Raw genomic sequence first — 27,710 nt, 5'->3', positions numbered from 1 at the left:
CATTATCTTGAAGAGAATTATTAAATACAATGAAAAGGAAAGGTGAAAGTAAATAAACAGATCTGTTAACCTCCTTTTTTGTTTACATATTAAAACAATTCTTAACAGTTATTTACCCAATTTAAATTAAACCATTTAAATCACGTGAGTAAAAAAAAATTTGGATCCATTTTTTCATGAGCGCTCATCATATATGATATATGGACATACGTACATTCAAACATATAACACAAAACACAAGTGTGCACACATAATATAATACATACAACACATAACATAATAGTAAAGGCCTTATAACTTTTTACAGGTGAAATCTCCATTGCAATGTTTAAAAACTCTATAGTAAAAAAAAAAAATAGAACTGATCAGCAAAACATTAACCTAGGTCTGTATGAGCTCAAAAAACAAAATAGAACTTCATGATATGGGAAAGGGCAATAATAAAATAGATATGGAAAAAAGCATCCTGGTTCGGTCGTAGATGTAAGGATAGCTAAATAGTTTTGGATATCTGTGAATGTCTAGTGCGTTTGGGTCCCTGGGTAAGGGTCGCGAAATCACCGGGACACAGGGGATGCAGAACCAAGGCAGCAATTGCAACTGCATGTTGAGTTTTATTTGCATGTTTCTTTTATATTGTTCTTCTAACAAAGCAAGCAATTCTTCAGTAACACTTCACCCACATAGCCCAAATATCATGCCTCAGCGGGTACACAGAGCAAAATTCAAATTTTTCCTGTTCCCTTTGATTAGTACCCTCCCAAAGTTCTTTGTAGACATTATCTAATCCCTGAATGTACTGTTCCCAGGTCCAGTATGCAGAAAGCTACTTCCTCTAGGAAAAACCATGCAGAAGCTTGTGTCTTGTGATAAGGGTAAGAGAATTTTTTCTCCTCCTAGCGAGGCGTGCCTCAGCTGACCTAAATCACAGTCACAGCTTCTTGCAAAAAGTCAGGCTGAAGGAGCTAAACTCTGCACATTTAAATCCCAACAGATATCAGCTGTTATGGATTTGAGCCAAATCATCTTCTTTTAGGTCTGTAGAAATCACTTTAGTTAATCTCTTTGGAATCCAAATCGGCTGCTGTTCTTCCTGTGGAAACATTAAAACAGGCCCCCGACTCCAGACAATCACTGGGTCAGGACCTTGGTTAATCTCTCTGGAATCCAAATCGGCTGCTGTTCTTCCTGTGGAAACACACAAACAGAACCCTGACTCCAGACAATTACTGGGTCACTACCTTTCCATTGTCCTGTTAGAATATCTTTCCAAAGTACCTTGGGCTTATGTACATTTTTTGGACACATATGCCTTTCTGCAGCACTGAGTCCTGATGAATCCAAATTTAAAAAGTTTAGAGTAAAAGGGTTATTTTAAGTTTATCTTTGGGAAATATATAACCCTTCCCAATTCCGTCTTTTTGCTTTAATAAGTACATTTTACTAGTTTGATGAGTTCTTTCAACTATGCCTTGTCCCCGTGGATTGTATGGGATTCCTGTTATATGAGTAATGCCAAATGATGAGCAAAATTGTTTAAAAGAGGTAGAAGTATAACCAGGGGCATTATCTGTTTTTAACTGTTTTGGAATGCCCACAGTGGCAAAATTTTGTAAGCAATGAGCTATAACATCTTTAGTTTTTTCTCCAGCATGAATGGAGCCCATCAAAAATCCAGAAGAAGTATCCACTGTAACAGGCAAATATTTTAATTTTCCAAATTCTGGCAAGTGTGTGATGTCCATCTGCCAAATATGGTTAGGTATCAATCCTCTAGGATTGACTCCAAGATTAACTTGTGGTAAAAAGGTCACACAATTTTGACATTGTTTTATTATTTGTCTAGCTTGTTCCTTAGTTATTTTAAAATGCTTTTGTGAAGTATTAGCATTGACATGGAACCTTTTATGAAAATTTATAGCTTCTTCTAGTGTAGAGAAAATACATATGTCATGTGCAGTTTTATCTGCTAAATCATTGCCCAAACTAAGGGCTCCAGGCAATCCCGTATGTGCCCTGATATGTCCTATAAAGAATGGATCTTTTCTGTCCCAGATTAAACTTTGTATAGTGGAAAACAAAGAGAAAACAGTAGAAGAAGGGGAAATCCTACCAGCTCTTCAAGGGATACTATAGCATTAACTATATACTGACTATCAGAAAATAAATTAAATACAGAATCTTTAAACATCAGAAAAGTTTGTAATACTGCATTAAGCTCTACATTTTGAGCTGATTGTTTGGGTACTAAAAATGTAAAAGATTGATCAGGTGTAACTATTGCTGCTGTACCATTATTTGACCCATGAGTGAATATATTTGGAGCATTCATGATAGGTGTTTTTCTTGTCATTTTTGGGAAAATTACAGGATGCAATGACCAAAAAGACAATAAAGGATTAGATGGTAAGTGGTTATCAAATGAAACATTAGATTTGCACATGATTATTGCCCAAGGATTTAACTCATTAGCTAATTCATCAATTTGATTCATAGTATATGGAGTAATAATTTTATTGGGAGAAATTCCAAACACTCCCTTTGCTGCTTTTATTCCTTTAAGTATTAATTGTCCTACAGCCTCAGGATACCTAGTAAGAATAGTGTTAGGAGAATAAGATAAATGTATCCATAATAATGGACCTTCTTGCCAAAATACTCCTGTAGGAATATTTTTTGTTGGTAGTACAATAGATAATAAAGGCAAACTTATGTCAATTCTATCCAAATGCATATTTTCCTTATATGGTTCAATGATTTTTATTGCCTTTCTTGCTTTAGGCGTTAACATTCGGGGTGAATTTGGATCTGATGGACCTTTTAGGATATCAAATAAAGGTCCCAATTCTCCTGTTGGAATACCTAGATAAGGCCTTATCCAATTTATGTCTCCTAATAACTTTTGAAAGTCATTAAGTGATTTGAGTTGATCTACTTGTATTTGAATTTTTGGTGGACAGACCATGATTGAGGATAATAGAACTCCTAAATAATTAATTGGAAAATTTAATTGTACTTTATCTATTGCTATCTCTAGATTATAATTTTTAATAAGTTTGTAAGTGTGGCATAACATTCTAGCAATGTGTTTTTAGCTTTGTGTGCTAATAATACATCATCCATATAGTAAAATATTTGTAGTTCAGGATTTTAATTTCTAAGTGGCTGGATTACTTTGTTAATATAAATTTGACACATAGTTGGGCTGTTAGCCATCCCTTGAGGGAGCAATTTCCATTCATATCTCTGATCAGGACCTTCATGATTCAGTGCAGGAATAGTAAATGCAAAACGTGGACTAACCTCAGGATGAATTGGAATTGAAAAAAAAAACAATCTTTAATATCTATAACTAAAACATACCAAGTTTTTGGCAAAGCAGACAATTGAGGAATCCCCGATTGAGCAGGTCCCATAATGACCATTTCATTATTAATGGCTCTTAAATCTTGCAATAATCTCCATTTACCAGTTTTCTTTTTGATGACAAAAATGGGAGTATTATGGGGAGATACAGAAGGTTATATATGTCCTTCCGCTAATTGTTGTTTGACCAGATCATGGGCTACTTGTATCTTTTCTTTAGTCAAGGGCCACTGAGGAACCCATACTGGTCTTTCTGATTTCCATGTAATTTTTATTGTCTCAGTGGCCCTTTGTGAAAATCCAACCCATGTCTGTCTGTTCCTTGATCTATTTGTATTGGTGCTGCTATACCTTGTTCTTGTTTTTCTAATCTTTTTCCTTTCCTAAAACCCTGTCTAGCCATAATAGTGGGTGCATTTTGATTGATAGTATTTGTTAATGTCAAACCTAATTGATCTAAGACATCTCGTCCCCATAAATTTACGGGAAGATTATCCAATACATATGGCTGTATAGTTCCTTCACATCCTTCAGGATCCTTCCAATCTAATACCATTGCACTTCTTTGGGGATTAGTTGCCACTCCTAGGCCTCAAAGCGTTTGAGTGGCTTGTTGTAATGGCCAATGTTTTGGCCATTCTTGACGAGAGATGATGCTAAGGTCTGCACCTGTATCCAGTAGCCCATTAAATTCATGTCCTTGAATATTTAGTTTTAGCATGGGGCGAGAATCTAAATTTAAAGAAAGCATAGCCCAATCTACACCTGTGGAGCCTAATCCCTTGGAACCTCTTTCTACAGCATGACTGGAAAGTTTGTCATGTAGACTTGGTATTATTAGTAACTGTGCTATTCTATCTCCTGGTGAAATTACTGATATACCCTTTGGAGAACTGGCTATAATTTTTATTTCACCTTCATAATCGGGATCAATTACTCCAGGACTTATCAAAAGTCCTTTTAAAGTAGAGAGCTGCATCCCAATAATAAGCCTACTGTTCCTTTGGGAAGAGGTCCTTTTACCCCTGTGGGAATGATTTGAACTCCCATCTCTGGAGTTAGTATTGATCTGGCGGAGGCGAAGATGTCCAACCCTGTGCTCCCTCTGGTTTGTCTGATGAGGGATCTGATGGACAATGTGTCCTGGTCACTACCCTGATGGGGTTGCTAGGTTCCTCCAGTGCTCCGTATATTTGTGGTTTGGGGCCCCGGAGCATTGGGCCCCCTGACCATTTTTTGGCAATGGAGCCCGATGCCTTTGTCCACAATATTGTGGATAAACACCTTGTCCTTGTTCGTTTTTTGATAATGGAGTCCCCTCTATGGTGGTTTGAGAATGGCATTCATTAGCCCAATGTCTCCTTCTACGACATCGTGGGCAAATACCCGGTATTCTACTCCTTTGATACCTAGTTTTGTTAAACCCTCCTCCTATGGGGCAATTCCTTTTAAAATGTCCTGTTTGTTGACAATTGTAGCATGTTCTTGGCCTGGCATCTAAAGCCTGTTTTACTGCAGCTGCCATGACTTGCTCTTGTTCATTAATGTCTCTACATAATTTAATATATGTGTTTAAATCTTCCTGTTTCCATGGTCTAATGATATCTTTGCACCAACGATTCACTTGGTCATAAGCCAGTTGTTTTATTAATGGCATTGCTTGTTCTGTATTTCCAAAAATTCTGGTAGCTGTTTGAATAAGCCTATCTACAAATTCAGCATAAGGTTCATTAGCTCCTTGTATTACCTTAGATAATTGACCTTGTAAACCTCCATGTCCTTGTAAAGTCTTCCATGCCCTAATCGCCTCTGCAGCAATTTGTGAGTATACACCAGGATCATATGCAATTTGTTGCTGCTGATCCTCATAAGGTCCCTTTCCTAACAACATATCTAGATTTCTCTGAGGATAACCAGCTGCTGCATTTCGCCTAGCCGTCTCCTTGCAAAATTCCTCATTGGCAACCTTCCATAACAGGTATTGACCTCCATTTAGCACAGCTTTACACGTACTAGCCCAATCTGCTGGCGTCATGTTCAAGTTGTTAATGGATTTGACCAAGCTTACAGTGAAGGGTGCTTGAGGACCATAGGTTGTTACAGCCTCTTTTAGCTCCTTCACTGTTTTGAAAATTAAACCCTGGTAAATTTGCTGCCCTCCTACCTCAAATACAGGACATGTTAATACTTGAGATCCTGTCTCAGGATCCCAACTATCAACTGCGGGGGTTGGGAGCCTCCTAGCATATGGAGGTGGTGCTGTTGATTGGACACTTATGCCCTCTGGTGATAGAATGCTGTTAGTCGCAGTCTCCTGTAGAGGTGATGCTGTTGGTTGGACACTTATGCTCTCTGATAGAAAGGTGTTATTAGCAGTCTCCTGTTGTAACTTTTCCCCTGGCTTTTTCTGCTTTACACTTTCTTCCTCTGTCTGACTAGTTCGAAAGACCTTCTCTTTTACTTGGATCTTTTTCTCTGACTAACTTGAGAGACCTTCTCTTTTACTTGAATCAATATGTCTTCTTCTTCCTCTACCTTTGTCTGAACTGAAGGCTTTGGACTAAGCAAACCAGATACCAACGCCCACAATGTCAATGTGCCAACTGGCAGAGTTCCTGGGCTTTTCTTTTCTATTCTTTTTAAATATTCACCATGATGGTCCCACTGTGATATATTTAACAATTCCTCCTTAAAAAGACATGGGCTACATTTTTGTATTGTATCAACGTATGCCCTGACTCTCTTGATTTTACTGGGTTGCCTCCTTCCTCTAACAATTTACTTAACAGTCTTTTGGTTTGTTTTTTACTAATTTCTGATTCCGTATTTCTACTATAATACAATCCAACAAGATGACGCCAAACAAAACCGCGCAGAATCCAATAAAAATGGAACAACAAAAATTCATTATAGCCTTTCTATCCTCCTGATGTGTGCATCCGTCCTTTCTCCCTATCTGTTCCTCAGACGCAAATAGTTTTTTCTCAGATATGAACGGTTTTTCTTCTGTCTCACTCATCTCCAGGGATAGGCAAGTTAAAACAAAAATGAAGCAAAAAAAAAGAGGAAACTTGGGCTGGGGTAGAAGCTGGCAGCCGCTGTTAAAATGGCTGAAGATTTTCTACTTGATCTGTTCCAACTGCTTGGGCAGCAGGCTCCTGGTGGACGCCAACTCTGTGTTCTGGCTCTTGAGCTCACCACTTTCTCCTCCAGGTGAGAGATGCTCCAGCTTGCCCTTGGAGCACTTGGAGGCTGCGATATTGTTGAACAGCTGCTTGGGCTCAGCCTTAATGCACTATGCATGTCCATATCGATTAGTGACAGCAGGCTCTCGCTGAAGCTTGGCAAGTTGGGCACCATCTGTGGCTGTCCTTGAGCACAGCCAGGCTGTACACCACTGGAAGGCAGCAGCTGTGAGAAGGGTATGGGCGAGGAGGAGAAGGCGACAGTTGCAGTATCCCTAGCACTCCTGGTGCCATCCTTGTAACAGCTCAGGTTTAGGAAGACCAGTACCAGCTGGGAGGGTGGTGCCTGATGCCGGGCCAGAGGGTCCTCCTGGGAGGCCACAGCAGCAGCCGGACTGCACCCACACCAAGCTGGTGCTGCTTGTTCAAATCCTCCAGGGCCTTGACAAAGTCCTCAGTGAACTCCTGCTCCTCGCTGGCCACCATCTTGGGTAGAGGAACTGCGTGCTCCTCGGCGTGGTTGTGACCAGCCTGTAGGTCTGGATGTTGAGGCGTTCAAGCTCAGCAGAGGTGAGCTTGAGCAGCCCCAGGTCGGCTGGAGAGCAGGCTGTCGGTGGCAGCAGCTGGGGGTGCAGTCTGCGCAGGGGGCCAGAGGTGGCGCAACAACCACTTGTTTGCTGCTCAGGCTCAGCGTCAGCTGTCATTCTTCACCACTCTGCCTGCTGATGCTGTTTGGGTGCCCCAGGGAAAAGCGGGCCAGGCACGCAAATTTGCTGCTGCTGACACTGACGCCATTGCCCAGGCTGCTCAGTGCCTCATCACCATAGAAGAGTGTTTCCAGCCTCCGCATTTCCGTTGCACCCGGTGTGGGAGGAGTGGTCATGGCCTCCCTTCGGGCTCGCTCCCCTCCCCTTTCCATTCAGCCCTGTGCCCACCCAGGCAGTGGCCGTTGGGCCCAGGCCTTCTGTGGCAGCTCCTCGGAAACATTATTCTTAAGGAAGAAAAAATTAAAGCATTCCCTCTAAAATTCAAAAAAAGAAAACGATGCCTTTTTTGCCACTTTGATTCAACATCATCCTTGAAGCTCTATCCAAGACCTATATTTCTATTCATTTATCTTTAATAAATAAATGAATAGATAAATGAATACAAACATAGGAAATCAAACTTTCACTATTTATTAATGACATGATTCTATATTTAGAAAATCCAAAAAAATTCACTTGAAAACTTTCTTGACTAACAAATTCAGCAAAGTAGCAGAATATAAAATAAACACCCAAAAACCAAATGAATTTCTATACTCAAGCAATGAATTCAGTGTAAAAAAACTTAGGAAAACCACCCCACTAACAATGGCCTCAAAAAAGAAAAAGAAAGAATAAAATAAAATACTTGGGAATCCATCCAAAAAATAGGTAAAATGCTTCTACAATGAAAGCCACAGAACACTAAAGATAGAAATTGAAGATCTCCCATGCTCTTGGATAGGACGAATGATCATAGTCAAAATGGTGATACTAACAAAATACTTATACAGATTCAGTGCAATTCCTTTTAAACATCCAATGACATTCTTCATAAAACTAGAAAAAGCAATCATGAAATTCATTTGAAAAAAATAGGAGAGCCACAATAGTCATTCTCAACAAGCAATTATCAACAAAATAAGTGAATCAAAAGACATCACAATACTAGACCTTAAACTATACTACAGAGAAATAATTAAAAAAGAAAGAAAGAAAAAGAAAACTCCATATCAAAAGACACATAGACCAATCCATACAAGACAAAGGTGACCAAAACATAAATTGGAGAAAATATAGCCTTTTCAACAATTGTTGCTGCAAAAATTGGAAATCCATACGTAGAAAGATGAAATTAAACTTCTATCTTTCACTGTGCTCAAAAATCAATTCAAAGTAGATCAAAGATTTACACATGAGAATGGAGGCCCTGTGCCTAGCAGTAAAAATAAAGAAGGTCCAAATCCTCATCCTGTTAGCTGACTTAATAAACAAGAGTCCTAAAACACAAACAGTAAAATTAGAAATCAATAAAGGGATTGGATTCAAACTAAGAAGCTTACTCTTTGCAAAGGAAACAATCTATAACATGAATAGAGAGCCTAAAGAATGGGAGAATAAATCCTTACCACATACACATCAAATAGAACAATAATCTCCAAGATATATAAAGAACTCAACAAACTTATTGTCATGAAAAGAGACATAACCCATCAATAAGTGGATGAAGAAACTGAACAGACACTTTACAGAAGAAGAAACAAAATTGATCAACAAACATATAAAAAAGACCATCATCTTTAGCAATTACAGAAATGCAAATCAAAACTATTTCAATAATTTATTTCCCTGCAGTCATAATGGCAATTATCAAGAATATGAGCAATAATAGTGTTCATGAGGATGTGGGAGTGTTATAGTTAAAGCTCTGTCCCAGGGTTTCATAAACTGACTTCCAGACCACTCATGTATAATTGAATCAAGCTTTTATTGAAGCACACCAGTGGCGGCGGACCAGAACATAAAGCTGTTCCCCTGAGCAGCCCCAAACAATTGCAAGAGCACTCCTTATAAGACTGGAAACTGCAAAAGGGGTGTTCAGGGTGTCTAGCCAATGCAAGCAAGCCAGGTTACAAAAACAGGACAGTGCAGTCAAGCAGAGGAAAGCCTAACCAATCACAGCCCAGTCACCCCAGTTACAGAGCCCCGTTACCCTAGTTACAGAAACAATGCCCCATTAGGTAGTTCCATGTTCTTAAAGGTTTCTATAGCAAAAGGAAAAGAACATTTTACCCCAGTCATGACTCTTCTACTTGCCAGGGTTGTTTTACAGGATGAAGTCATAAAACAAAATGGAGTCACAGGAGAAAAGGAACACTCATACATTGCTGGTGGCCACATCAATGTAAATTAGGTCAATTCACAATAGCTAAACTATGGAACATACCTAGGTATCCTTCAACACATGAATGAATAAATAGTGATATATTTTATATATATATATATATATATATATATATATATATATACACACACACACACACATATATATATGTGTGTGTGTCTATGTGTGTGTGTATGTGTGTGTGTTTGTGTATCGGTGTGTGTGTGTGTGTGTGTGTGATAGAATATTACTCAACCCTAGAAAGAATAAAATTGTGCCACTTGCTGGCAAATGGATGAAACTTGAGATTACCATGCTAAGCTAAATAAACCAATAGTAAAATTTCAAAGGCTGAATATTTTATATTATGTGCAGATGCTAATTCACAATGAAAGGCACTAGAGAAGAATAAATGCACATTGGGTTAGAGAGAGGGAAGCAAAGGGAGGGAAAGAGGTATGTGGTTCTGAAGGATCATGAAATGGATCAGATATTATTACTCTGCACGCTTATACAATTACATGACCGGTGTAATTCAGCATCATGTACAAAAAGAAAAACGTGAAGTTGTACTCCATTTATGTACACTGTGTCAATGCATTATGCTCTTATGTATAGCTAATTTTAAAAAATGTCAAAAAGATAGAATTAAACAAATTTCAAACTATAAGAATTAAAACACTGTTGCACTGAAATAGAGGGCAAAATGTAGACCAATGCATAGAAAAGAGAACAAGGATAATCCCAGACATTCACTTCACACTCATCTTTGAGAAGAAGGCCAACAACACAGAATGAATAAAGGATAGTTAATCTCTTTAACAGATGGTGCTGATACCCAGGGAGGCCACACCTTAATGTTCAACCAGAATTAGATTAAAATACAGAAAGAAGACAGCTTGGTCACTCAAGGTACTTCACTGTGTTTACCCACCTCTCCAGCTGATAATATGAAGGGAAAGGAAAAGTAGGGTGTCCACAGTCATTTATTTCAGTTCTTTCAAACTCATTAACAAACCAGCTGGAGAAATTGTTCACAGTTATCAAGGTGTAGTAAAAACAATTGCACTGGTTCTGTGTAACATTCACTGCTTTGGTATTAATGAACACAAGGTAAGCTCTCCAATGTGACTTGCTCATAAGTTTGCATTTAGAATTGATATGGCATACATAAAGATGAATGTTAGAAGTCTTGCTAAAAATTTAAAATTCTGTAATAAGGACAATAAAAAGAGAGACAAAATTTACCATGACATGTGAAGAGATCACATAAGAAAGAAATAGATTTCTGTGGCATGATGTCAATGGTAGATGTCACTTGCTTTTATAGAGAAAGCAAAAGTTTTCATTTTACATTGGGCCTGACAAATTACAGAAGTTTCCCTAAAAATACCAGTAAAATGTGTATATTTCCCTGGAGAAAATGATGATTCTAGGATCTGGTAAGATAAATTAAAAAATGAACCTGAATATAGTAGGAGAAAAAGAAGGAAGAGTAAGAGGAGAGTCTCCCAAGATGTCCCACATGTGAATTCCTGACAGATGACATGAGAACTAAAGTAAAAGATCCTGAAAGAGTGAAAGCTGGAAAAATATGAGCAATAAAATAAAATAAAATAAAACATTATCAGTAAATTATATGTGAAAGCAACAAATGAATATATATTTACTGATAAAACATAATTGACTTCTTTGATAATAAGTGATGGGAACAGACACATATTTCATATAAAAGAGTTCAAAACAATGCAGGAGAATAGCATCCCCTCCTGCAAGCGGAGCTTGGTATCCTTGTCATTTTATGGGTGGGCAGATTCAGTTACTTGATTGCAACAAATAGTGAAGGAATAAGGAAAATATTTCATCCCCAAAGGATGAACCTGGCACAAACTACCTTAACAATGGATGGACTGTAGCACTTCAAATATTTCAGTGACCATCAGATAATCTCTTTATACTTTGACAACAAGGTATTTCATATGCATACTATTTCTTCCAAAATTATTTAATAAGTTCTCTTTATAGGTGACTAACAATAACCATTTTCACAAGCAGGAAACAAACCAAAAGTATACTCTCTTCCTCAGTGTTGAGTGCCTAACTTTCAATGATCAAATAGACTAATTAGTTTTAATTTGTTTTTAATTAACAAATATTTATTGCACATGTTAATGAAATTGAACATAATATTTCTGAATGCAAGGTATACTGTGATCATATCTAATTATCTATCTTCTTATTTCATCCCTTGCCTTGCCCCAGCACCCTTACTACTATCCAGAAATTACTATTAGGCTTCTATATTACTTCTAAAAAATCAACTCTAGGGTAGAGGTGGCAAACATGGTAATAGAAAAAAAAATTTCTGCAGCCACAAATAAACATTTGCAATAATAAACTCTTCCCACATCTCAGAGGCCATTAATGTTAACACCTGGCTGAGTCTCCCTTTATCTCATTGTACACAATCAGAAAAAAGATCTCCAGCTATTTTGCCTTCACTATGCTGACCTTAATTTTTCCAAAAATCTTCCATTTTGCTTCAGTTCCCACCATCTGAGAACAGGGGCTCAGCTGAGATCATCAGAAACCACTATGGCACCAAATCTCAAGGTCCCTCCTTTATCACCCTGTAGTTCACTTTTAGTAGTTTTTAGAACAAGAGGTTTTGTCTTTCTTATTAAAATCATCTCTTCCAGAAATCCATGTCATTACATTTCCCTAGTTTTCTATCTCCTTAACTGGATGCCCTCACTCTCTGTCTTCTTCATGCAATTTTCTTCTCCATTGCTAAATGTAGGTGTTCCCCCAGCTCAGAGAAATGCTCCCTGTACTTCTATATCTTCATCCACACCCAGGGTCATGCTCAGTCTCATTGCAGTATTTTGCACATTCCCCTGCCTTCCACATATTCATTTTCTTCCCAGTCCTGTCCTCTCATGTTCAGACATGTTCCTGTGGATATCAAGGAGAAATCACAAACATCAACACAAAAGCCTTCTTTGAGACTAGCACTCTTTTCCCTGCATCATGTGGTTTTTCTGCTCCATGCAGGATTGGGTATCAGCAACTACCCTATAGTGCTCAAGTCAAAAATTCAGCAATTGTCCTTGATCTTTTCACCATTACACTCACTCCAATCCATCCCCAAACTTGCTTATCCTAAAGACAATATTATAAACATATATGTGAAAGAGAGATACATGTATTCAAAATTATTGCTTGATAAGTATATAATTATATGTTCATTATATATTTATAAAATATATAATTATAAATAAATAAATCAGGTTAAATCACTTTTATTCCTTTTACCAAGTCATGCCATCATGTCATATAATACATATTCTATTGATAATTATATCCATGGGGACAAGTTCTGCTAAATAGCCACAAATCCTCCTCATATTGAGGGACTTAAATGCTGCTTTTGCCAAAAAGCACTGAATATTTACTTAGGCCTAGAGATGCCAAATGGACAACTACAAGTGAGATAACACTTGGCATCTCTGAGATACTTTTATTCTATTTAATGGCTTATAATAACCACAGCATAGAAAAGAGAAAGAAATACCTGCAATATTAGTAAGGACTCCTGCAACATCCCAAAAAAAACAGGTGTAGAAAGAGGCTAGGACTGAATTGAAACCCTTATCCCACTTCTGAATAAATTTTGCAAAAAATATATATGTTCATAAATAACTAAATAAATACACACACACATACACCAACATATATACACTTGATAGTTAGTGTACTACTCCATTTCATAGATGGATGATTAATTTCATACATAAAATTAACGAATATTTGTATGAAAAAAATAAAAAGCTGCTTGTAAAACAAATACTGAAGGGCTTTCTAAAATGTTTCTTAACGAAGCCAGCCAATAAGTAGGCAGTACTGGTGGATGCTAGAAAAAAAAAAGTCAAAAGTAAAGTTCTGGCGCCATCTAGTGTCTAATTAGGAGTTAGCACTTTTAACAATGGGTAAGTACCCTCATTAAGCAGAACAGTAAGTACAAGTAGGGATGAGACAAGAATTCTTGAAATCTCAGTGAGGGATGGGGAGATGCAACTAGAGAAGCCAGCAAGGGTGAAATCTTTAATGAGGCCTTTATCTCACAGGTAGAAAAGAATTGGGGCAGCTAAGTGACATGGTGAGGGGTGTGTTTTAGAATAATTGAGAAGGTAAAACATTGCCATGGATGGTAACATTAGATCAGATGCCTAAAGGGCGTCAGTACTCCACGTCACTTTAGTGCCTGAATTCTTCCTCCAGACCAGGGTAATAGTAGCCCCCACAAGAATGAGAGCAGAGATTCCTTGCTGTTTTGTACATGACTGTGTCCTCTTTGCCTAGAACAGAGCCTGGCATTATACTTTTATTTTAAAATGCAAGGGGTTATGTTTCCATATATAAAACTAAATGAAGGCTGTGGTTTTTCACAGATGAGGAGTGTTCTCCTATTACACATGAGGCATTGAGTTCAAGCCTCACCATCACATAAAAATAAAATAAATGTATTGTGTCCACCTACAACTAAAAAATAAATGTTTAATGAAGAAAAAAACTAAATGATAATACTGTCAAAATAGATCCCCTGCCCCATCCATGCCAAACTGCCTTTCAGAGAATCATGAAGCTGGACCAGCCTGAGAGGCAGGCATTGCATCGTGTTCTACTTTACAGATTTAGGCAGTTCCCCAAAGTCGCCCCTGGAAAGGGTTAAGGCCTCCTCCCCCATCTATGTTTTTTTTTTCACTGCCTAGGTGCTAGAAAACACTTCTGGTGCCTGAGTGAATGAGTGAAGTGGGCTGTGCTATCGAAACTAAGCTCCAACAAGTTATGGCTGCATCACAGGCTTACCCCCTCTGGACCTCCAGGTCTCAGTATGTACATAGCAGGCACTAAGACAAGTCTCTGTGAACATGCCAGTAAAGTTTTTGTTTCCCCAAACAAAATGTCTCAAGTGATATCCCCAAGACTTCTTCCAGAAACCCCATGGAACCAAATTAACCTGAAATATGGAAAGTACACAGCATCCCATGAGAGGGAGGAACCAAGAAAGGCTGTGCTGTGGCATCTTCAGCCTTCCTCCATTGCCTCAGTGTGTAAGACAGAAAACTGAGACCCCCCAATGGAGCAGACCCTGAGGTCACATTTCTATCTCAGAGTCCAAAGATCCTGCTTCCCCACTGGGTCCACAATGTCTCCTGACAGAATTTCCAGATGCCTCACCTGACTCTATTTGCCTCCTGTGGACACACCCTGCATGCCCTCTGCTCCTGCACCACTGTGCCTGCTGGTTCCTAGGATGTGCTCACCTAAGGAGTGCTGGATGGGGTGCTGCATCCTACCTGCTTCGCCTGTTTCCTCCCCACCCACTTTTCTTATGGGTTGGGCTCCCCTCATTCAGCCTGGCTCTGCCTCACCAGCTCTGCCCAACATTCAAGCCCCACTAGGTCCTCTCCACTTTATTTCAATGGGCACTACCCAACATCTTGCCTCTTACCTGCTCTCTTATGCAGAGCCACGCCCACTCCATCCACTTGATACTCTGCATTCTGTCCACGTGGCTCAGCCTCCACTGACATATTTAACACTCTTGGATTGCAGGATTTTCCCTCTAGCTCTGGAATATTTGCAGTCTGGCTTAGCCACCAACATCCACTAATATACAAAATTGCTCTGCTCTTCTTCATTATCCATGCTTTTCCATCAAGTTCACTTCCATGGCAGCCTCCCTGTGCCACCTGGACTCTCTACTGCTCCTTGAAAACTCTATCTGAAATGAAAAAAAAATGGGATCTTGCAGAGACGCCCATGGTTGTGACATCAACTGAGTCTAAGGGACAATTACCTTTGGGCCCTGGTCACCTTTGCACCCCCACATCTTTAATGTTTGATCTTGAACAACTCTGCTAACCTAAGTCAGAGTATCTCCATTTACAAAATTCAGCTGATGACAATACTTTATTTGCATAAAGGTGAGCACGTTTCAATACTATCTGTGTATTATGGATGCAGAAGAGGCCCTGGCAAGCAATTAGCAAGGTCCATGCCCTATATGTGAAAGAGCCCAGCCAGAATTTTAAAAAGCATGTTTGCAAAGGATATGGCCTTCTGCTTTTCTTTAGCTCTGTTGCCGTAAGCACCTTGTCTTACCCTTTCAGCACAGGATGGGCACAGCTACTTGGCAAACAAGAGTCATCTGTAATCTCTTCTCCAGCCAGCTGGGGCATCTCAGAATGAGGGAGCATAAGTGTCTGACCATGGCCATCTTTCTCAAGGTTGAGTCTCAGAAGAAAAGCCTCTTTATAATGACTTATATATAACTATTGTTTATTCTGACAGCCTGACTCAATGCTGTAGAGATAGGGCAGCAGTTGGGGACTTGGGTTTCAAGCTGCAGAAACCTAACTGGGTGCTTTTAAAAAAAAATTCTACAGATGACACTAGGGAGGTCAAGGGAACCTGATGGCAAAATTCAATAAAACCAGGAGCTGGTTTTTGCCAGGTGATTTCAGTGCCCAAAACCCCTTTATAGTCTTTCCTGGACCCCAATGCTATATGAGCACACTGGAAGCCTTTCTGCTGTTGCTTTGTTGCTGCTCAGATTCTTAAGTCTTCAGAGAAGGGGTCTGGTTGGCTGGGTATAGGTATTGGCTGAGAGTATGAATTCTTCACATTGAAGTAGGTATTGAAGGATGAGTTGAAGTATGATAAAGAACAAATGGAAGAACATTTGTTAATTATATGTAAGAACACCATTTGTGACCTCACAATGATATTTGTGTCTTCTCAGAATCACACAACCACACCATGCCAGGTGCTTTTCTCATCATGTCACTCAATGTCCACAAACCTTTAAAAAATAGTGCCATATTTTGGGAAACTATTTGCATTGCTCTACAACAATGCTAAAGGCTCCTATAAAGAATTCAAAATATACAGTAGAATACTAAAAAACTTCCCAAAGGGTGGGAATCTTGGCAAAACCCAGTGCCCCAAACACCAGAATTAACATTAGGTAGTATCATTTCTCAGGCCTTTTTAGTCACATAGATTGGAGAGTAAATAAAAAAGCAAGGGTGAGTAGAAAGAATGAACAGAATTTGATTAAAATGGGGTTAAATGTGGGCTGGTTTTGTGGCTCACTGGGAGATTGCTTGCCTAGTGCACACAAGGTGCTGGGTTATATCATCAAAACCACATAAAAATAAAAAAAAATAAAATAAAATAATGGCAAAAATTATAAAAAAGTTATTAAATATGAAAATAAACAATTTTCACTTGTATTTAAGGAAAAAAAACAAAATCAGTAAAAGAGAAGTAGTTGCTAACATGACATTTATTTTGTGACCAAAGTGCTTGTTTGATATAAGAATACACTAATATTGTGATTAACAATGTGTCTCAAAAGTTAAAAAATTACATTAAAAAAATCTGAGGATGAGGCTCAGTGGTGTGTGCCCCTAGGTTCAAATCCTTGTACAAAGAAAAAGAAAAAAGTGGTTCCTTTTTCTTATGTTACATATTACAATTTTAGCATTCATTTTCACCTATACTGGAGGCTGTGAAAAGTCAGTCTCTCACACATATGTCAATTCCCACACCTGACAATTTGCTGTCAGCCTATTGTTTTATGTCAAGGTCTATACTTTACCTGCCACCTCACTTTAATTGAATATTTTTTCAAATCCTAGCTTTCTCTGGAGCCAGTGTTCATCTTCAGTCCTTGGACCCTGGCTTCTTCCTTCTGTGTTCATTTAGATTCAAGTCTTTTTTGGATAAGACCCACTTCAAAAATGGGAATAGTAAGGCTTGCTTAAAATCACTTTCCCAATGGCCCATCAGTGCAGGAATTGAGATTGGGACCAGTGTCAGCCTGTTGTGGAACAGTTCTCAGGAGAGCCATGGGAACCTTGACATTCTGGACTTGAGTGTTGGCATCAAAAGAAAAGATACTCTCTGAGAACATTCTGTGGCAGGTGAGAGATCCTGAAGATGACTCAGGCCTAACTCTGCCCCCAAGGGCTCAGATTAGGTAAAGCTGAGGTTTTCTGTTGTACTTTCTTTCCATCCCCAGAGACCTGAATAATAATTGGTGACAAAAATGGCTGGTTCTCTTGGCCTACATTATTCCTGTACCTGAGGACAATGAAAAGAAAGTAAAAAAAAAAAAAGAAGAAGAAGAAGAAGAAAAATCAATGCATCTCTCTTTCCACTACTAGAAAAATATACCCATAAAATACTGAAAAATATTTCCTTTTACTTGAAAATCAAAAAAGCCCAGTGGTTGGTATTCTGGGCTGCTATGGCTATCCAGCTATGCCATCATGCCCCAGAACCTTTTCTCTTTTTCATTCTGCAATCTATTCAATACAGAAATCAGGGGAAAGGGAAGAAGGAAAAAACAAAGATCTAGAGGCCCAGTTGCTTCCACTGATATCTCTTTGGCCAGCACAGTATCATAGAGACCCCTACCTGCAAAGAATATTGGGGAATACAGTTTGTTTTTCACTTTTAGTTTGGGTTTGGTTTGTTTTTGGTTGTGGGGACTAAATTTAGGATTGCTTAATCACTGAACAACCATCCCCAACCCTTTTTATATTTCAAAGATTGTGTCTCTCTAAGATTTTTTAGGGCCTCACTACATTGCTGAAGCTGTCCTTAGACTTGTGAGCCTCCTGCCTCAGCCTCTATAGTTACTGGGATTATAGGCATGTGCCACCAGGCCTTCCTGGCTTTTTTTTTTTTTTACATGCTGGAGTTGGATTCTGGGAGGCCATCCTTACACGTGATTTGAGTTACCTCCCTGCCTGGGTGAGAGGTGATTAAATACAGCCTGTGTTAAAAAGCCTTCCCCACCCTTTCCCAGGTCCGAGGGCTTGTCTGTGCTGATCCGTGCCTGGTCACTGACCTGAAGACCCAATTGCTGGCCCTGAAAATGGGATGCTGCCCCCCCTTATACTTCATTGGATGGGATTTTCCTTTGAATTTTTTGTTGCCCAATAAAAGCTAACTCCCTGACATGTTCTCCCCCTCTCTCTAGTCTCTTCTGTAAATCTCGCCACCATATTAGGTGGCTGGAGGCGGGAACTAGGAGAAGCCATCTCAGAGCTGTGCTAAATGTAATGAGAGTCTCTCTAATTTAAAACTCTCTAGCAATTTCTTATGCATTGAATCCTCTTTCATGAAGCTCACACTGGTTCTGGTAGCATGGCAGAGAAACCCAGAGCCAGGCACATGTGAAACACTAGTTTTACTACTGAACTGTACTTTCAGCCCTAAACCTGTCATTTTGAATTATTAGAAACTCATTTTATAAAATATAACGTCCTAGTGGAATGAATTAGTGATACCTGAACCTGGACCTTAACAACCAGTTGTGCTCGGGATGCTTAGTCCAGGCCCAATTCATAGTCACATGGTGGCATGAAAGAATGGGCATCAAGTGAGGAATGGGTCCTCATGGGCTGCTAAAAGAGAAATGCTGGATAGGAGGCCAGGCTGAGATATTGTTCTTTCATATGTTTTAGGATGGTCATCCCAGATAGAGAAGGGGTACAGGGTGAGTGCATTTGGGTGGTTACCCACTGATACATCGCCACGTTTTAAAATATTTTTGCTTTGTTGACAGATTTTTATTGTGTTTATTTATATGTGGTTCTGAGAATCAAACCCAGTGCCTCACACATGCCATGCAATTCAATTGTGCTACCACTGAACCACAGGGCCAGCCTCATACCTAGTACCTTTTATTTATTTATTTGATTTGGCCCTTCTATGATTGAACTCTTGGATACTCCACCACTGAGCAACATCACCAGCCTCATTTTGTATTTTATTTAGAGTCTCAGTAATTTTCTTAGTTCATCACCTTTGTTGAGGCTTACTATGAACTCTTGATTCTTCTGCCTCAGCCTCTTGAGCAACTGGGATTACAGGTCTGTGCCACTCTGTCTGGTTCCTCTTTTCTATCTTGTTTTTTTTATTTTTATTATTTTGATAAAGCATTAAATTGTTTCTCAGGACCTCACTAAGTTAATGAGCCTTGCTTTGAACTCTCAATACTCCTGCCTCAGCCTCCACATCCACTGGAATGACAGGCCTGTGCCACTGAGCCAACTCTAATACAATTTTGAAAGTTATTTATTCCATGGAAACAAGGATCTACTTAAACTTACAATCCAAAAATGTACATATAATATATTCACTTATTATAAATAAATTTATAAGAATTATCATATGCCATTTTTATAAAAATAGATGTCACAAAAATTACTCCCATTGACCAAATGTGACCCATAAAATCATGAAAACATGGATATTTGATTTATATATTCTTATTCATTTTCCAGATTTATTATTATAGACAAGTTTAAAACACTGAATAAGTGAATGCAAAGAATTATGCCAATATCCCAAATTATTAATTGAAAATAATATTTTATTTTTCCTAGTAATGACATTTATTTTCCCACAAATACTGCATGTGGCATTTATGTGTTGAAGCTAAAACATTAATTTCACAGAAACTGAAACAGAAATGCTTCCCAGATTTATGATAAGAATGAGAAAGAGACTGATTGTGTGTAAGGAGTGCTAAAAACGGTTAAGACCAGAAAGTAACTCTTAAGTTTTATAGCACAATAATGTGATTATGTTCTACAATAACTTATTAAACAAATCAAAATAGCCAGAAATTTGCAGGTTTCAAACAAAGAATAATAATTTTAATTAGATGAAAATTACCCTGATCTGATAACTACACACTATATACTCATGTTGAGTTACAATAATGGGTCTCATATCCAAGTACAAATAGTAGATTCCAGTTAAAAATTAAAATAAACAGAAATCAACTCTTTGATGTTTTAACCAAATATCTACATCACCTCAAATTTTGAAATGGTATCCTATGTTAATAAATGTTTAACTATTTTGGTTTTTCTTACTGTCATGTCTTTTATATCTAAAATGTCTAAAGAGTCATGGAATGATTTAGCCTCATCCACATGGTTTTCTGATGAATGCTATTCTTTTTCAAAATGTGTTTACACTTTATTTTATTATTTTATTTTTATGTGGTGTTGAGGATTGAACACAGTTTCTCACATGTGCTAGGAAAGCACTCTACCACTGAGCCACAATCTTAGCCCTGATTCCCGGTATTTTTTAATATGTGGCTTGAAACAATTTAAAATACATACCTACTATTTCAGACACTTGACTTAAAACACAACATGCCTTGTATAGAAAATATTCCATCAGATTAACATCAAATTTTCTGTATCAATTTTATGTGTGGTTTCTTTACTAAAGAAATACATTGCTTCCTTCAAGCAGATGAATATTGGGATTTTATGGAAGTTCATCTTTTAGGCTTGGGTCCAATTCTTGTTCTTTAATTAAAAACCTTACAATGAAATGACTTTGAGCCTATCTAAAATGTGACTTTAATTACCACCTCTATTCCAGATGACTGAGGAGAAGACAATAATAATATAGTTCTACTGATATTCAATAGCTGGACTTTGGTCACTTAAGTTATTTTTTCTGGTCATGATAATGACATATATGCAAGGTGGATAGCTACACTGGGGATTCAAAGACAGGCCTTTAATACTGCCAAAGGGTTTTCTACACATATTGCTAGAATATTTTAACATTGTGAAAACAATTTGAAGCAAAAACATATGTAGCCATTATTAAAAGAAAAGATTTAAATCTATTAAATCACATATATAAGAAACTGGATAATTAAAACATAATGGCCAGCATTTCTACTGAGGACTTTTTATTTCAGAATCCCATTTATATTTGATAACTGTTCTTCTTTCACACACAATAGCTCTAGAATATATGTAATGTGACTCCTTAAATGTCATACAAGATGATCAGATTTAGCATCAAGGTAACACTTTAACTCAATAAAACATTATAAATACAAATTTATAAAAATCATCTTAGAGGGCATTCTTCTCAGTGTCATCTTAGATGATATATTAAAGGCATTAGTTCTGGTAATAAATGTCAAAAGGCAGAACCAAAAAATACATCTAAGTGCACAACTACTACATTAAGATGCATTTTTGAGAAGGTTGCAATTCTTTACGTTTGTGCAATCTTTCCATTTCAATTCACTGAAAATTGTAGAGTTTTCAATATGTTCCTACTGCTCAATCAAGAAGAGAAAGATGAAATCAAAGTAATACACTACCCCAGAAAAACTCAAGATGAGATTATATCAATAACTATTTTGATAATATATGGTAATTCTGAATCTATAAGAAAGCCTATGTACAGTGGGAGCACAACTACCATTACATAATCCAGACATAATTTGGTAATAATATTGGAATGGCACCTGGAGGTTATTAGAGGAACTTGATAACTGAAGTGATAAAAATGTGTTTTTTGTGAATCCTCATATATCTCTGGTAATAGGATAGGCTGAGATTGATGAAGATGACACTATTTTAAACAAAGGTTTCTGATTCATTTTCTCCTAAAATATATACTATTGATATGGAACATGAAAAAAATGAAAAAGATCAAAAAACAATATTATTTTATTAGTAAAAGAAACATTTCCTCTGAAGTTTATTTTGAGATTTCAGCTAACACCAGAATTTTCTTTTGAAATTTCACATTCCTTTTCTAGCACAAGATCTAGCCCAAGATCTTTACCATTGGTATCTTGGCCCTAATACATCTAGGGATGCTGATAATTATGAGGTTCATAGTTACAGATGTTTTTATCTCATAATTTTGGAGATGACATCAAATAAAAATTAATAATCTACTTTCACAGGTTTTTTTTTGGGGGGTGCTTCTCCATTTGTACCACCTGCCCACTGAGTGTTCTCTATGACATCACCTTCAGTCCCAGAAGCTCTTGCTTGGCAAAGCTCAACCATCAATTCTCACATCAGAGCCTGTGATTCCTTGTTCTTTGTGGGTATTATACATGTTCATGAATGCTTCATTCTCATTCTCTTCTACTGCCATCATCAATGTGACCTAACATGATCTTATATTTATTAGTGTATGCTGAAAATTGTACCAATGCATTACTTTCTAAGGCATTTATTTTCAATTTTGGGGGCGTTCCAGGAAGTCTTTTTTCTAAGGCTCATGTCCTCAGGTCTTTCTAAAAGTCAATAAATAGATAAAAATCTAACTAAAAAATAAATTATGTTATCACTATTAATACATGAACATTAAAATAAATAAACAATATTTAAAACTATCAGCCCATAGGTATAAGGACTTAGATTATATAGATCAATTTGTTGGAAGACACAAACTACCAAAAAGCATTTTGTCCTTGGTGATCATTGTACTGGGAAGAAATTATTGTTTTCAGCATTGAACTCTCACCAACCCATGGGTTTATTTAGGGTAGGACACTGCTGTTTTCTTCTGTAACCATAACATGGTATCAATCATATGTAAAAAGAAAAAAATAACAGAAATAGGAAATGGTTCTCTCAGAAAAAAAAAAATTACAAGCACATTGTGATAGTGCACAGAATATCCAAAATGTGGCCTCTGAATACAGGGTATCTACATAAAGCATGAACTTGTATACCTGCTGGGAGAAAGAACAATGTTGCAACCCTCCAGCGAATTGGGCTTTATTATTTGAAAGTATAAAAAATAGCCATTGATAAAGCAATAATTCTTGCAGGACTGAACATTGAATGTACATTTGCAGGAATATAAAATAGATTCCCAGAGCTATTCAATACAGAAATATTGTTAAGAAATGAAATTCAGAAATAGCCCAAATGTCCATCATTTGTTTAGTTCCAACTTTTGTCTATCTATATCATGGAAAGTTAAGATTTTTGCATATGTGGAGTGTTTTCCAGGTTGTTTCACTGAGTGAAAAATAAGGGGTGTAAAGGATATACAGGAGCACTCACTTTTGGGTAAGAAAGACATTTACATAGTAACTTATTATTGTTATTGCCTCGTACAAAAAAGAAAAAGTAAGAATATATACTAGAAACAATTAAATCAGTTGTTCATGAAGGGCAATGGTTAAAGATTAGTGGGGATGGAATATAGGTGAGTCTTCAGTATTTTTTAACATGGGTTTATATTTGAGCCACATAAACAAAAACCATGTTCAAAACATAGAATTAAATCAAAGGACAAAAATCAAGCCCAACAGACAGGTAAGAGTCTGACAACACAAACATGAACCATACTATTCTGTGACTAATTTCTTAAGCTTGCATGATTTCCAGGATCTTTTCTCCAATGTGAACAAAATGTTTACCTAAAGTAGCAAAGCTTGCTGTGATGTAACATTTACTGATCAGTGATTGGCAATAAAAGATCACAGAATACATAAGCAAAGTTTATTGTCAGCAAGCAAGGGACAACATGGGTTTTATGCTTTCTCAATTAGACTGGAGTTTACATGATCAGGGGCCACTTCTTATATAGTGTGAGCAGGCTGGTGAATAGATAGATATGACAATTAACATACACTGAAGAATTCTTTGAAATTTTAATGCCAAGAACACAGAGAGGTCTTGAAAGTTACTTTCAGGTCCAGGTTTTAGAAGCTTGGCCATAGAGACTTGGGGAAAAATGACCAGTCCTAGACCCTGTGTGAGTATGTATTTTAATGTTGTGATAGTTTATCATGAGCCTAGGCAGACAAAGGTGGGGTCCTGCAGGTTATTAAGTCATGGGAGAGGATTATTGTCATTTATTAAAAGAGAGCTGGAAAGAAACTTCTCAATTTATCCTGTGAGGACAGAGATGGTGTACTTCCTTACTCTCATCAAGCTGCTATAATGATTTATGGTAGAGTGGGTAGTTTATAAGCCACAGACACTCATTTTTACAGTGTGTAAGGTCAAGGCACAAGGCAATTCAATGCTTGGAAAAAACATTTCTAATAGGTAGAAGCTTCTGGCTGTGTCATCATATGGTGGAAGAAGGCAGCAAGCCTGTAGCACTGTGTATTAGAGCATTAATTCCACTGATGAAGTCTTCAGCCTCAGGACCTCAACAACTCCCCAAAGACTCACGTTCTAATACCATCATCTTAATGGAGAGGAGTTCAACCAAGGTACCCAAGGGGACACAAACCTTCAAATTAGAGCTGTTTATAAAAAAGCAGTTTCTCAATAGTCAATAAACCTGTTGGTAATTTGATCTTGGACATCTGAACTTTCAGAAGTGCACAAATGATTTTTTTTTATTTTAAGGTATATGATTCTAGTACTCCCTTAGAGCAGTTCAAATAGACTAAAATATAGTTAAAAGAAAATTCTGTCTTTTCAATTGTTCCTTCAATATGAACACTTCTTTTTAATTTTACACAGGTTATCAACTCTCTGGGCATCCCTCCATGTATGTGCCTATGTACATGCACATACTACAGCAAGGAACTTGGGGCTTTCCACCAAGCCCAATCCTCACATTCTGCATTTTTTCAAGTCAAATTTGGGAACCACCCTCTACGCCCCATCCCTGCAAGGCAGGCCCAGGCCTCCTGTTGTGTTACTCTCTGACCTCTTTAAGAAAGGAGTGAAGCCTCCTTCTACCCTGTACTCTGGACTCTGCTCTCACCTCCTCAGGGGCCCTGCCTGTATATTGGTTAGAGCCAGGCCTTCCAGTGGACCTGTAATTCATTTTCCTGCTCTATGACCTGATCATTATGTGCCAACACTTTATCATGCTCATCTGTGCATTTTTTCCTCTGTTCCCAGAGCAACAATGAAGCTGCCATTTGATAGCTGTGTGACTTTAAGCAAGTTAACTCGACACAGCTGAGCATTCCTGACCTGCAAGATGGATGTAAACATGGCTTCTTCTCATGGAGTTCTTATTGCCAGTAAAGAGGTCAGGGATAAAATTCTCAAAAACAATAGTCCAATACATGGTCATCAATGGCTCCTGATATTATTACATGTCACCATAACTAGCTGTCAATCCCACTTCACAACATGCGAAACATGAATCCTTGAAAAGTAAAAAATAAATAAATAAATAAATAAATAAATAAATAAAATAATTAAGTTCACAGGGCCAGTGTGCCCAGGTCTGCTTTGACTCTAGATTTCATGCCCCCAACCAGAGCTCAGGGCCAGTATGAATACAAAGGTGCCACATGAGGAGAGGACTAACCTAAAGTGGATAAAGGCAGTTTCATGAATGGACAAAAAGTAAAGAATTGAAGGAAGAGCCAAATCGTACATCTGACACCTGGAAAATCAGGAGATATTACCTTCATATAGACCCTCTTCTCTTGAGAACAAAACTGTACTGAAAACAGACCACTGAGACAGGTTAGTCATCAATGCAGACAATAAAGGACACTCTGGATGTTACCAGGCGGTTTGGTGAATGTTCAAGCAGTCAGAGCCACAGATTGGAAGACCTCAAATGGTTCACATGAGACCTTTTGCTTCTGCATCTTCATTCCCTGGCTCACACAATGGCAGGCTGAGCTTGGACACTGAAGGTCCTGTGTGCTTGCAGGTGGCATCCCCAGAAAATAGCATCTACACATATTTTCACAAGTTTACTCATTCTACTCAGCCATAAACAAGAATGGAGTTATATCAATTGTGGGAAATGAATGAACCTGGAGAACATCAAATTAAATGAAATAAATCAGATGCAGAAAGTCAATTGTCAAGTGTTTTCTTTCATACGAGAAAGGTAAAAGAAAATGGAGTTAAAAAAAGAAGTGGATCTCAAAAAAAAATTAGAGGAAGAATAATTGAGTTTAGACTGACGGAAGAGATAATAAGAGAGATGATTCAGGCCCTGAGAAATGAGGGTCAATGATGTTATGCCCATATATGTAGAGGTAACAAATGAACATACTAATAAAATAATTACAATGTCCTAAATTAAATGACATTTTTGGTACCAGTGACTGAAATTCAGCATGCTTCACCATTGAGCAACATAGCCATCACCAGTCCTATTTTTGTATTTTTTTAAACAGGGATTTGCTAAGTTTTTCAAGACTTTGCCAAAAAAGCTAAAGCTGGGTGCCCACAAAGCAAAAATATAAAGCCTGTCATCCCCCTGGCTTATGGAGCACTCACTAGGCACTAAGTGCTAACTATCTATGACTTCATTTAATTCTCACTATAGTCTTGGGAAGCAAGTGGCATTAGCCCCATCTTAAAAATAAATAAATAGGAGAGAAATTAAAGATCTATTCAAGCTAAGTGAGGTGGCACATGTCTACCATTCCAGCAGATTAGGATCCTAAGGCAGAAAGATTGTGAGTTCAAAGCCAACCTCAGAAAAATTGAGGTGCTAAGCAACTCAGTGAGACACTGTCTATTAATAAAAATACAAAGTAGGACTGGGGATATGACTCAGTGGTTATGTGCCCCTGAGTTCAATCCCAAGTACCAAAGGAAAAAAAAACTATTCAAGCCTCTATAAATATATGAAAGCCAGAATACAAATGTATGATTTGTACTCAAGACCTTGGTCCATGAACATTTATCTTATACTAGTCATAACATCTAGGAACCTCTCTGCAAGCTTAATAAATCCAATGCTTGAGAGTACTCCCCAGATATTTTTGTTTCACTGACTGGAGCTAAAGTTCAGGTATCAGGGTAATTGACTCTACTGCTCACAATTAGAGATGCAATCACTTTTATATTAAAAATCAAGGAAACTTAGACAAAAAGATTGGATTCACCTGCTCAGTGTTGTGCATCAAGTCCATAGGAAAACCAGGGTGTGTGTCTGTACTTCTGCAGCTCTCCAAAGAGATCTCTGTGGCTCCAAACAAATGAAGACTCCACAAAGCTGGGGGGACACAAGCCAACCCCTCTGCCACAACTCACCCCACAATACTCCCAGAAAATAAGTGTACATAGAGGAGAGAATTCCAGGTGGTAACTTCATGATCAATGGACAATGCCATGCAAGGAAATAGGGAACAACCCAATTCAGCAAAGGCAGAGGAGTGGCTCGTCCAGGATGGGGGCTGGCCTAGAGGATATACTTTTCCAAGGCACATGAAGCCTGGGGCTTCCTCCTCCAAAAATGAGCCTTGCCTTATCACACATATGCTTGTTCAACTATTTATGCCCTCCTCCTATTTTATATTTCTTTTGCACATTGCTTTGAAGGTCTCATGATTTGGCATTTCTTATACATTTTTTTTTCTGCAGCTTTTAAACTACTCCAAATTCAAGCATGTGGAAAATTACCTGTAGATGTTACAGTTTTTAT

General features: G+C 37.9%; 1 protein-coding gene and 1 pseudogene across 1 annotated transcript in view; both read right to left on the bottom strand.

Annotated features, from left to right (window-relative positions):
* The window catches only part of LOC144252150 (growth factor receptor-bound protein 14-like), a 43,803-nt pseudogene extending 36,548 nt beyond the window's left edge, over positions 1–7,255 (bottom strand).
* Positions 7,256–7,470: 215 nt separating this feature from the next.
* LOC144252149 (uncharacterized) overlaps positions 7,471–27,710 on the bottom strand; it is a 40,917-nt gene continuing 20,677 nt past the window's right edge. Inside the window, 1 exon segment of the mRNA XM_077794667.1 lies at positions 7,471–7,542. Within this exon segment, the coding sequence (XP_077650793.1) occupies positions 7,471–7,542 (72 nt within the window).

This window comes from Urocitellus parryii, unplaced genomic scaffold (genome assembly GCF_045843805.1).
Source record: "Urocitellus parryii isolate mUroPar1 unplaced genomic scaffold, mUroPar1.hap1 Scaffold_37, whole genome shotgun sequence".
Taxonomy (NCBI): Eukaryota; Metazoa; Chordata; class Mammalia; order Rodentia; family Sciuridae; genus Urocitellus; species Urocitellus parryii.
This window is presented reverse-complemented; position numbering and strand designations above follow the sequence as displayed.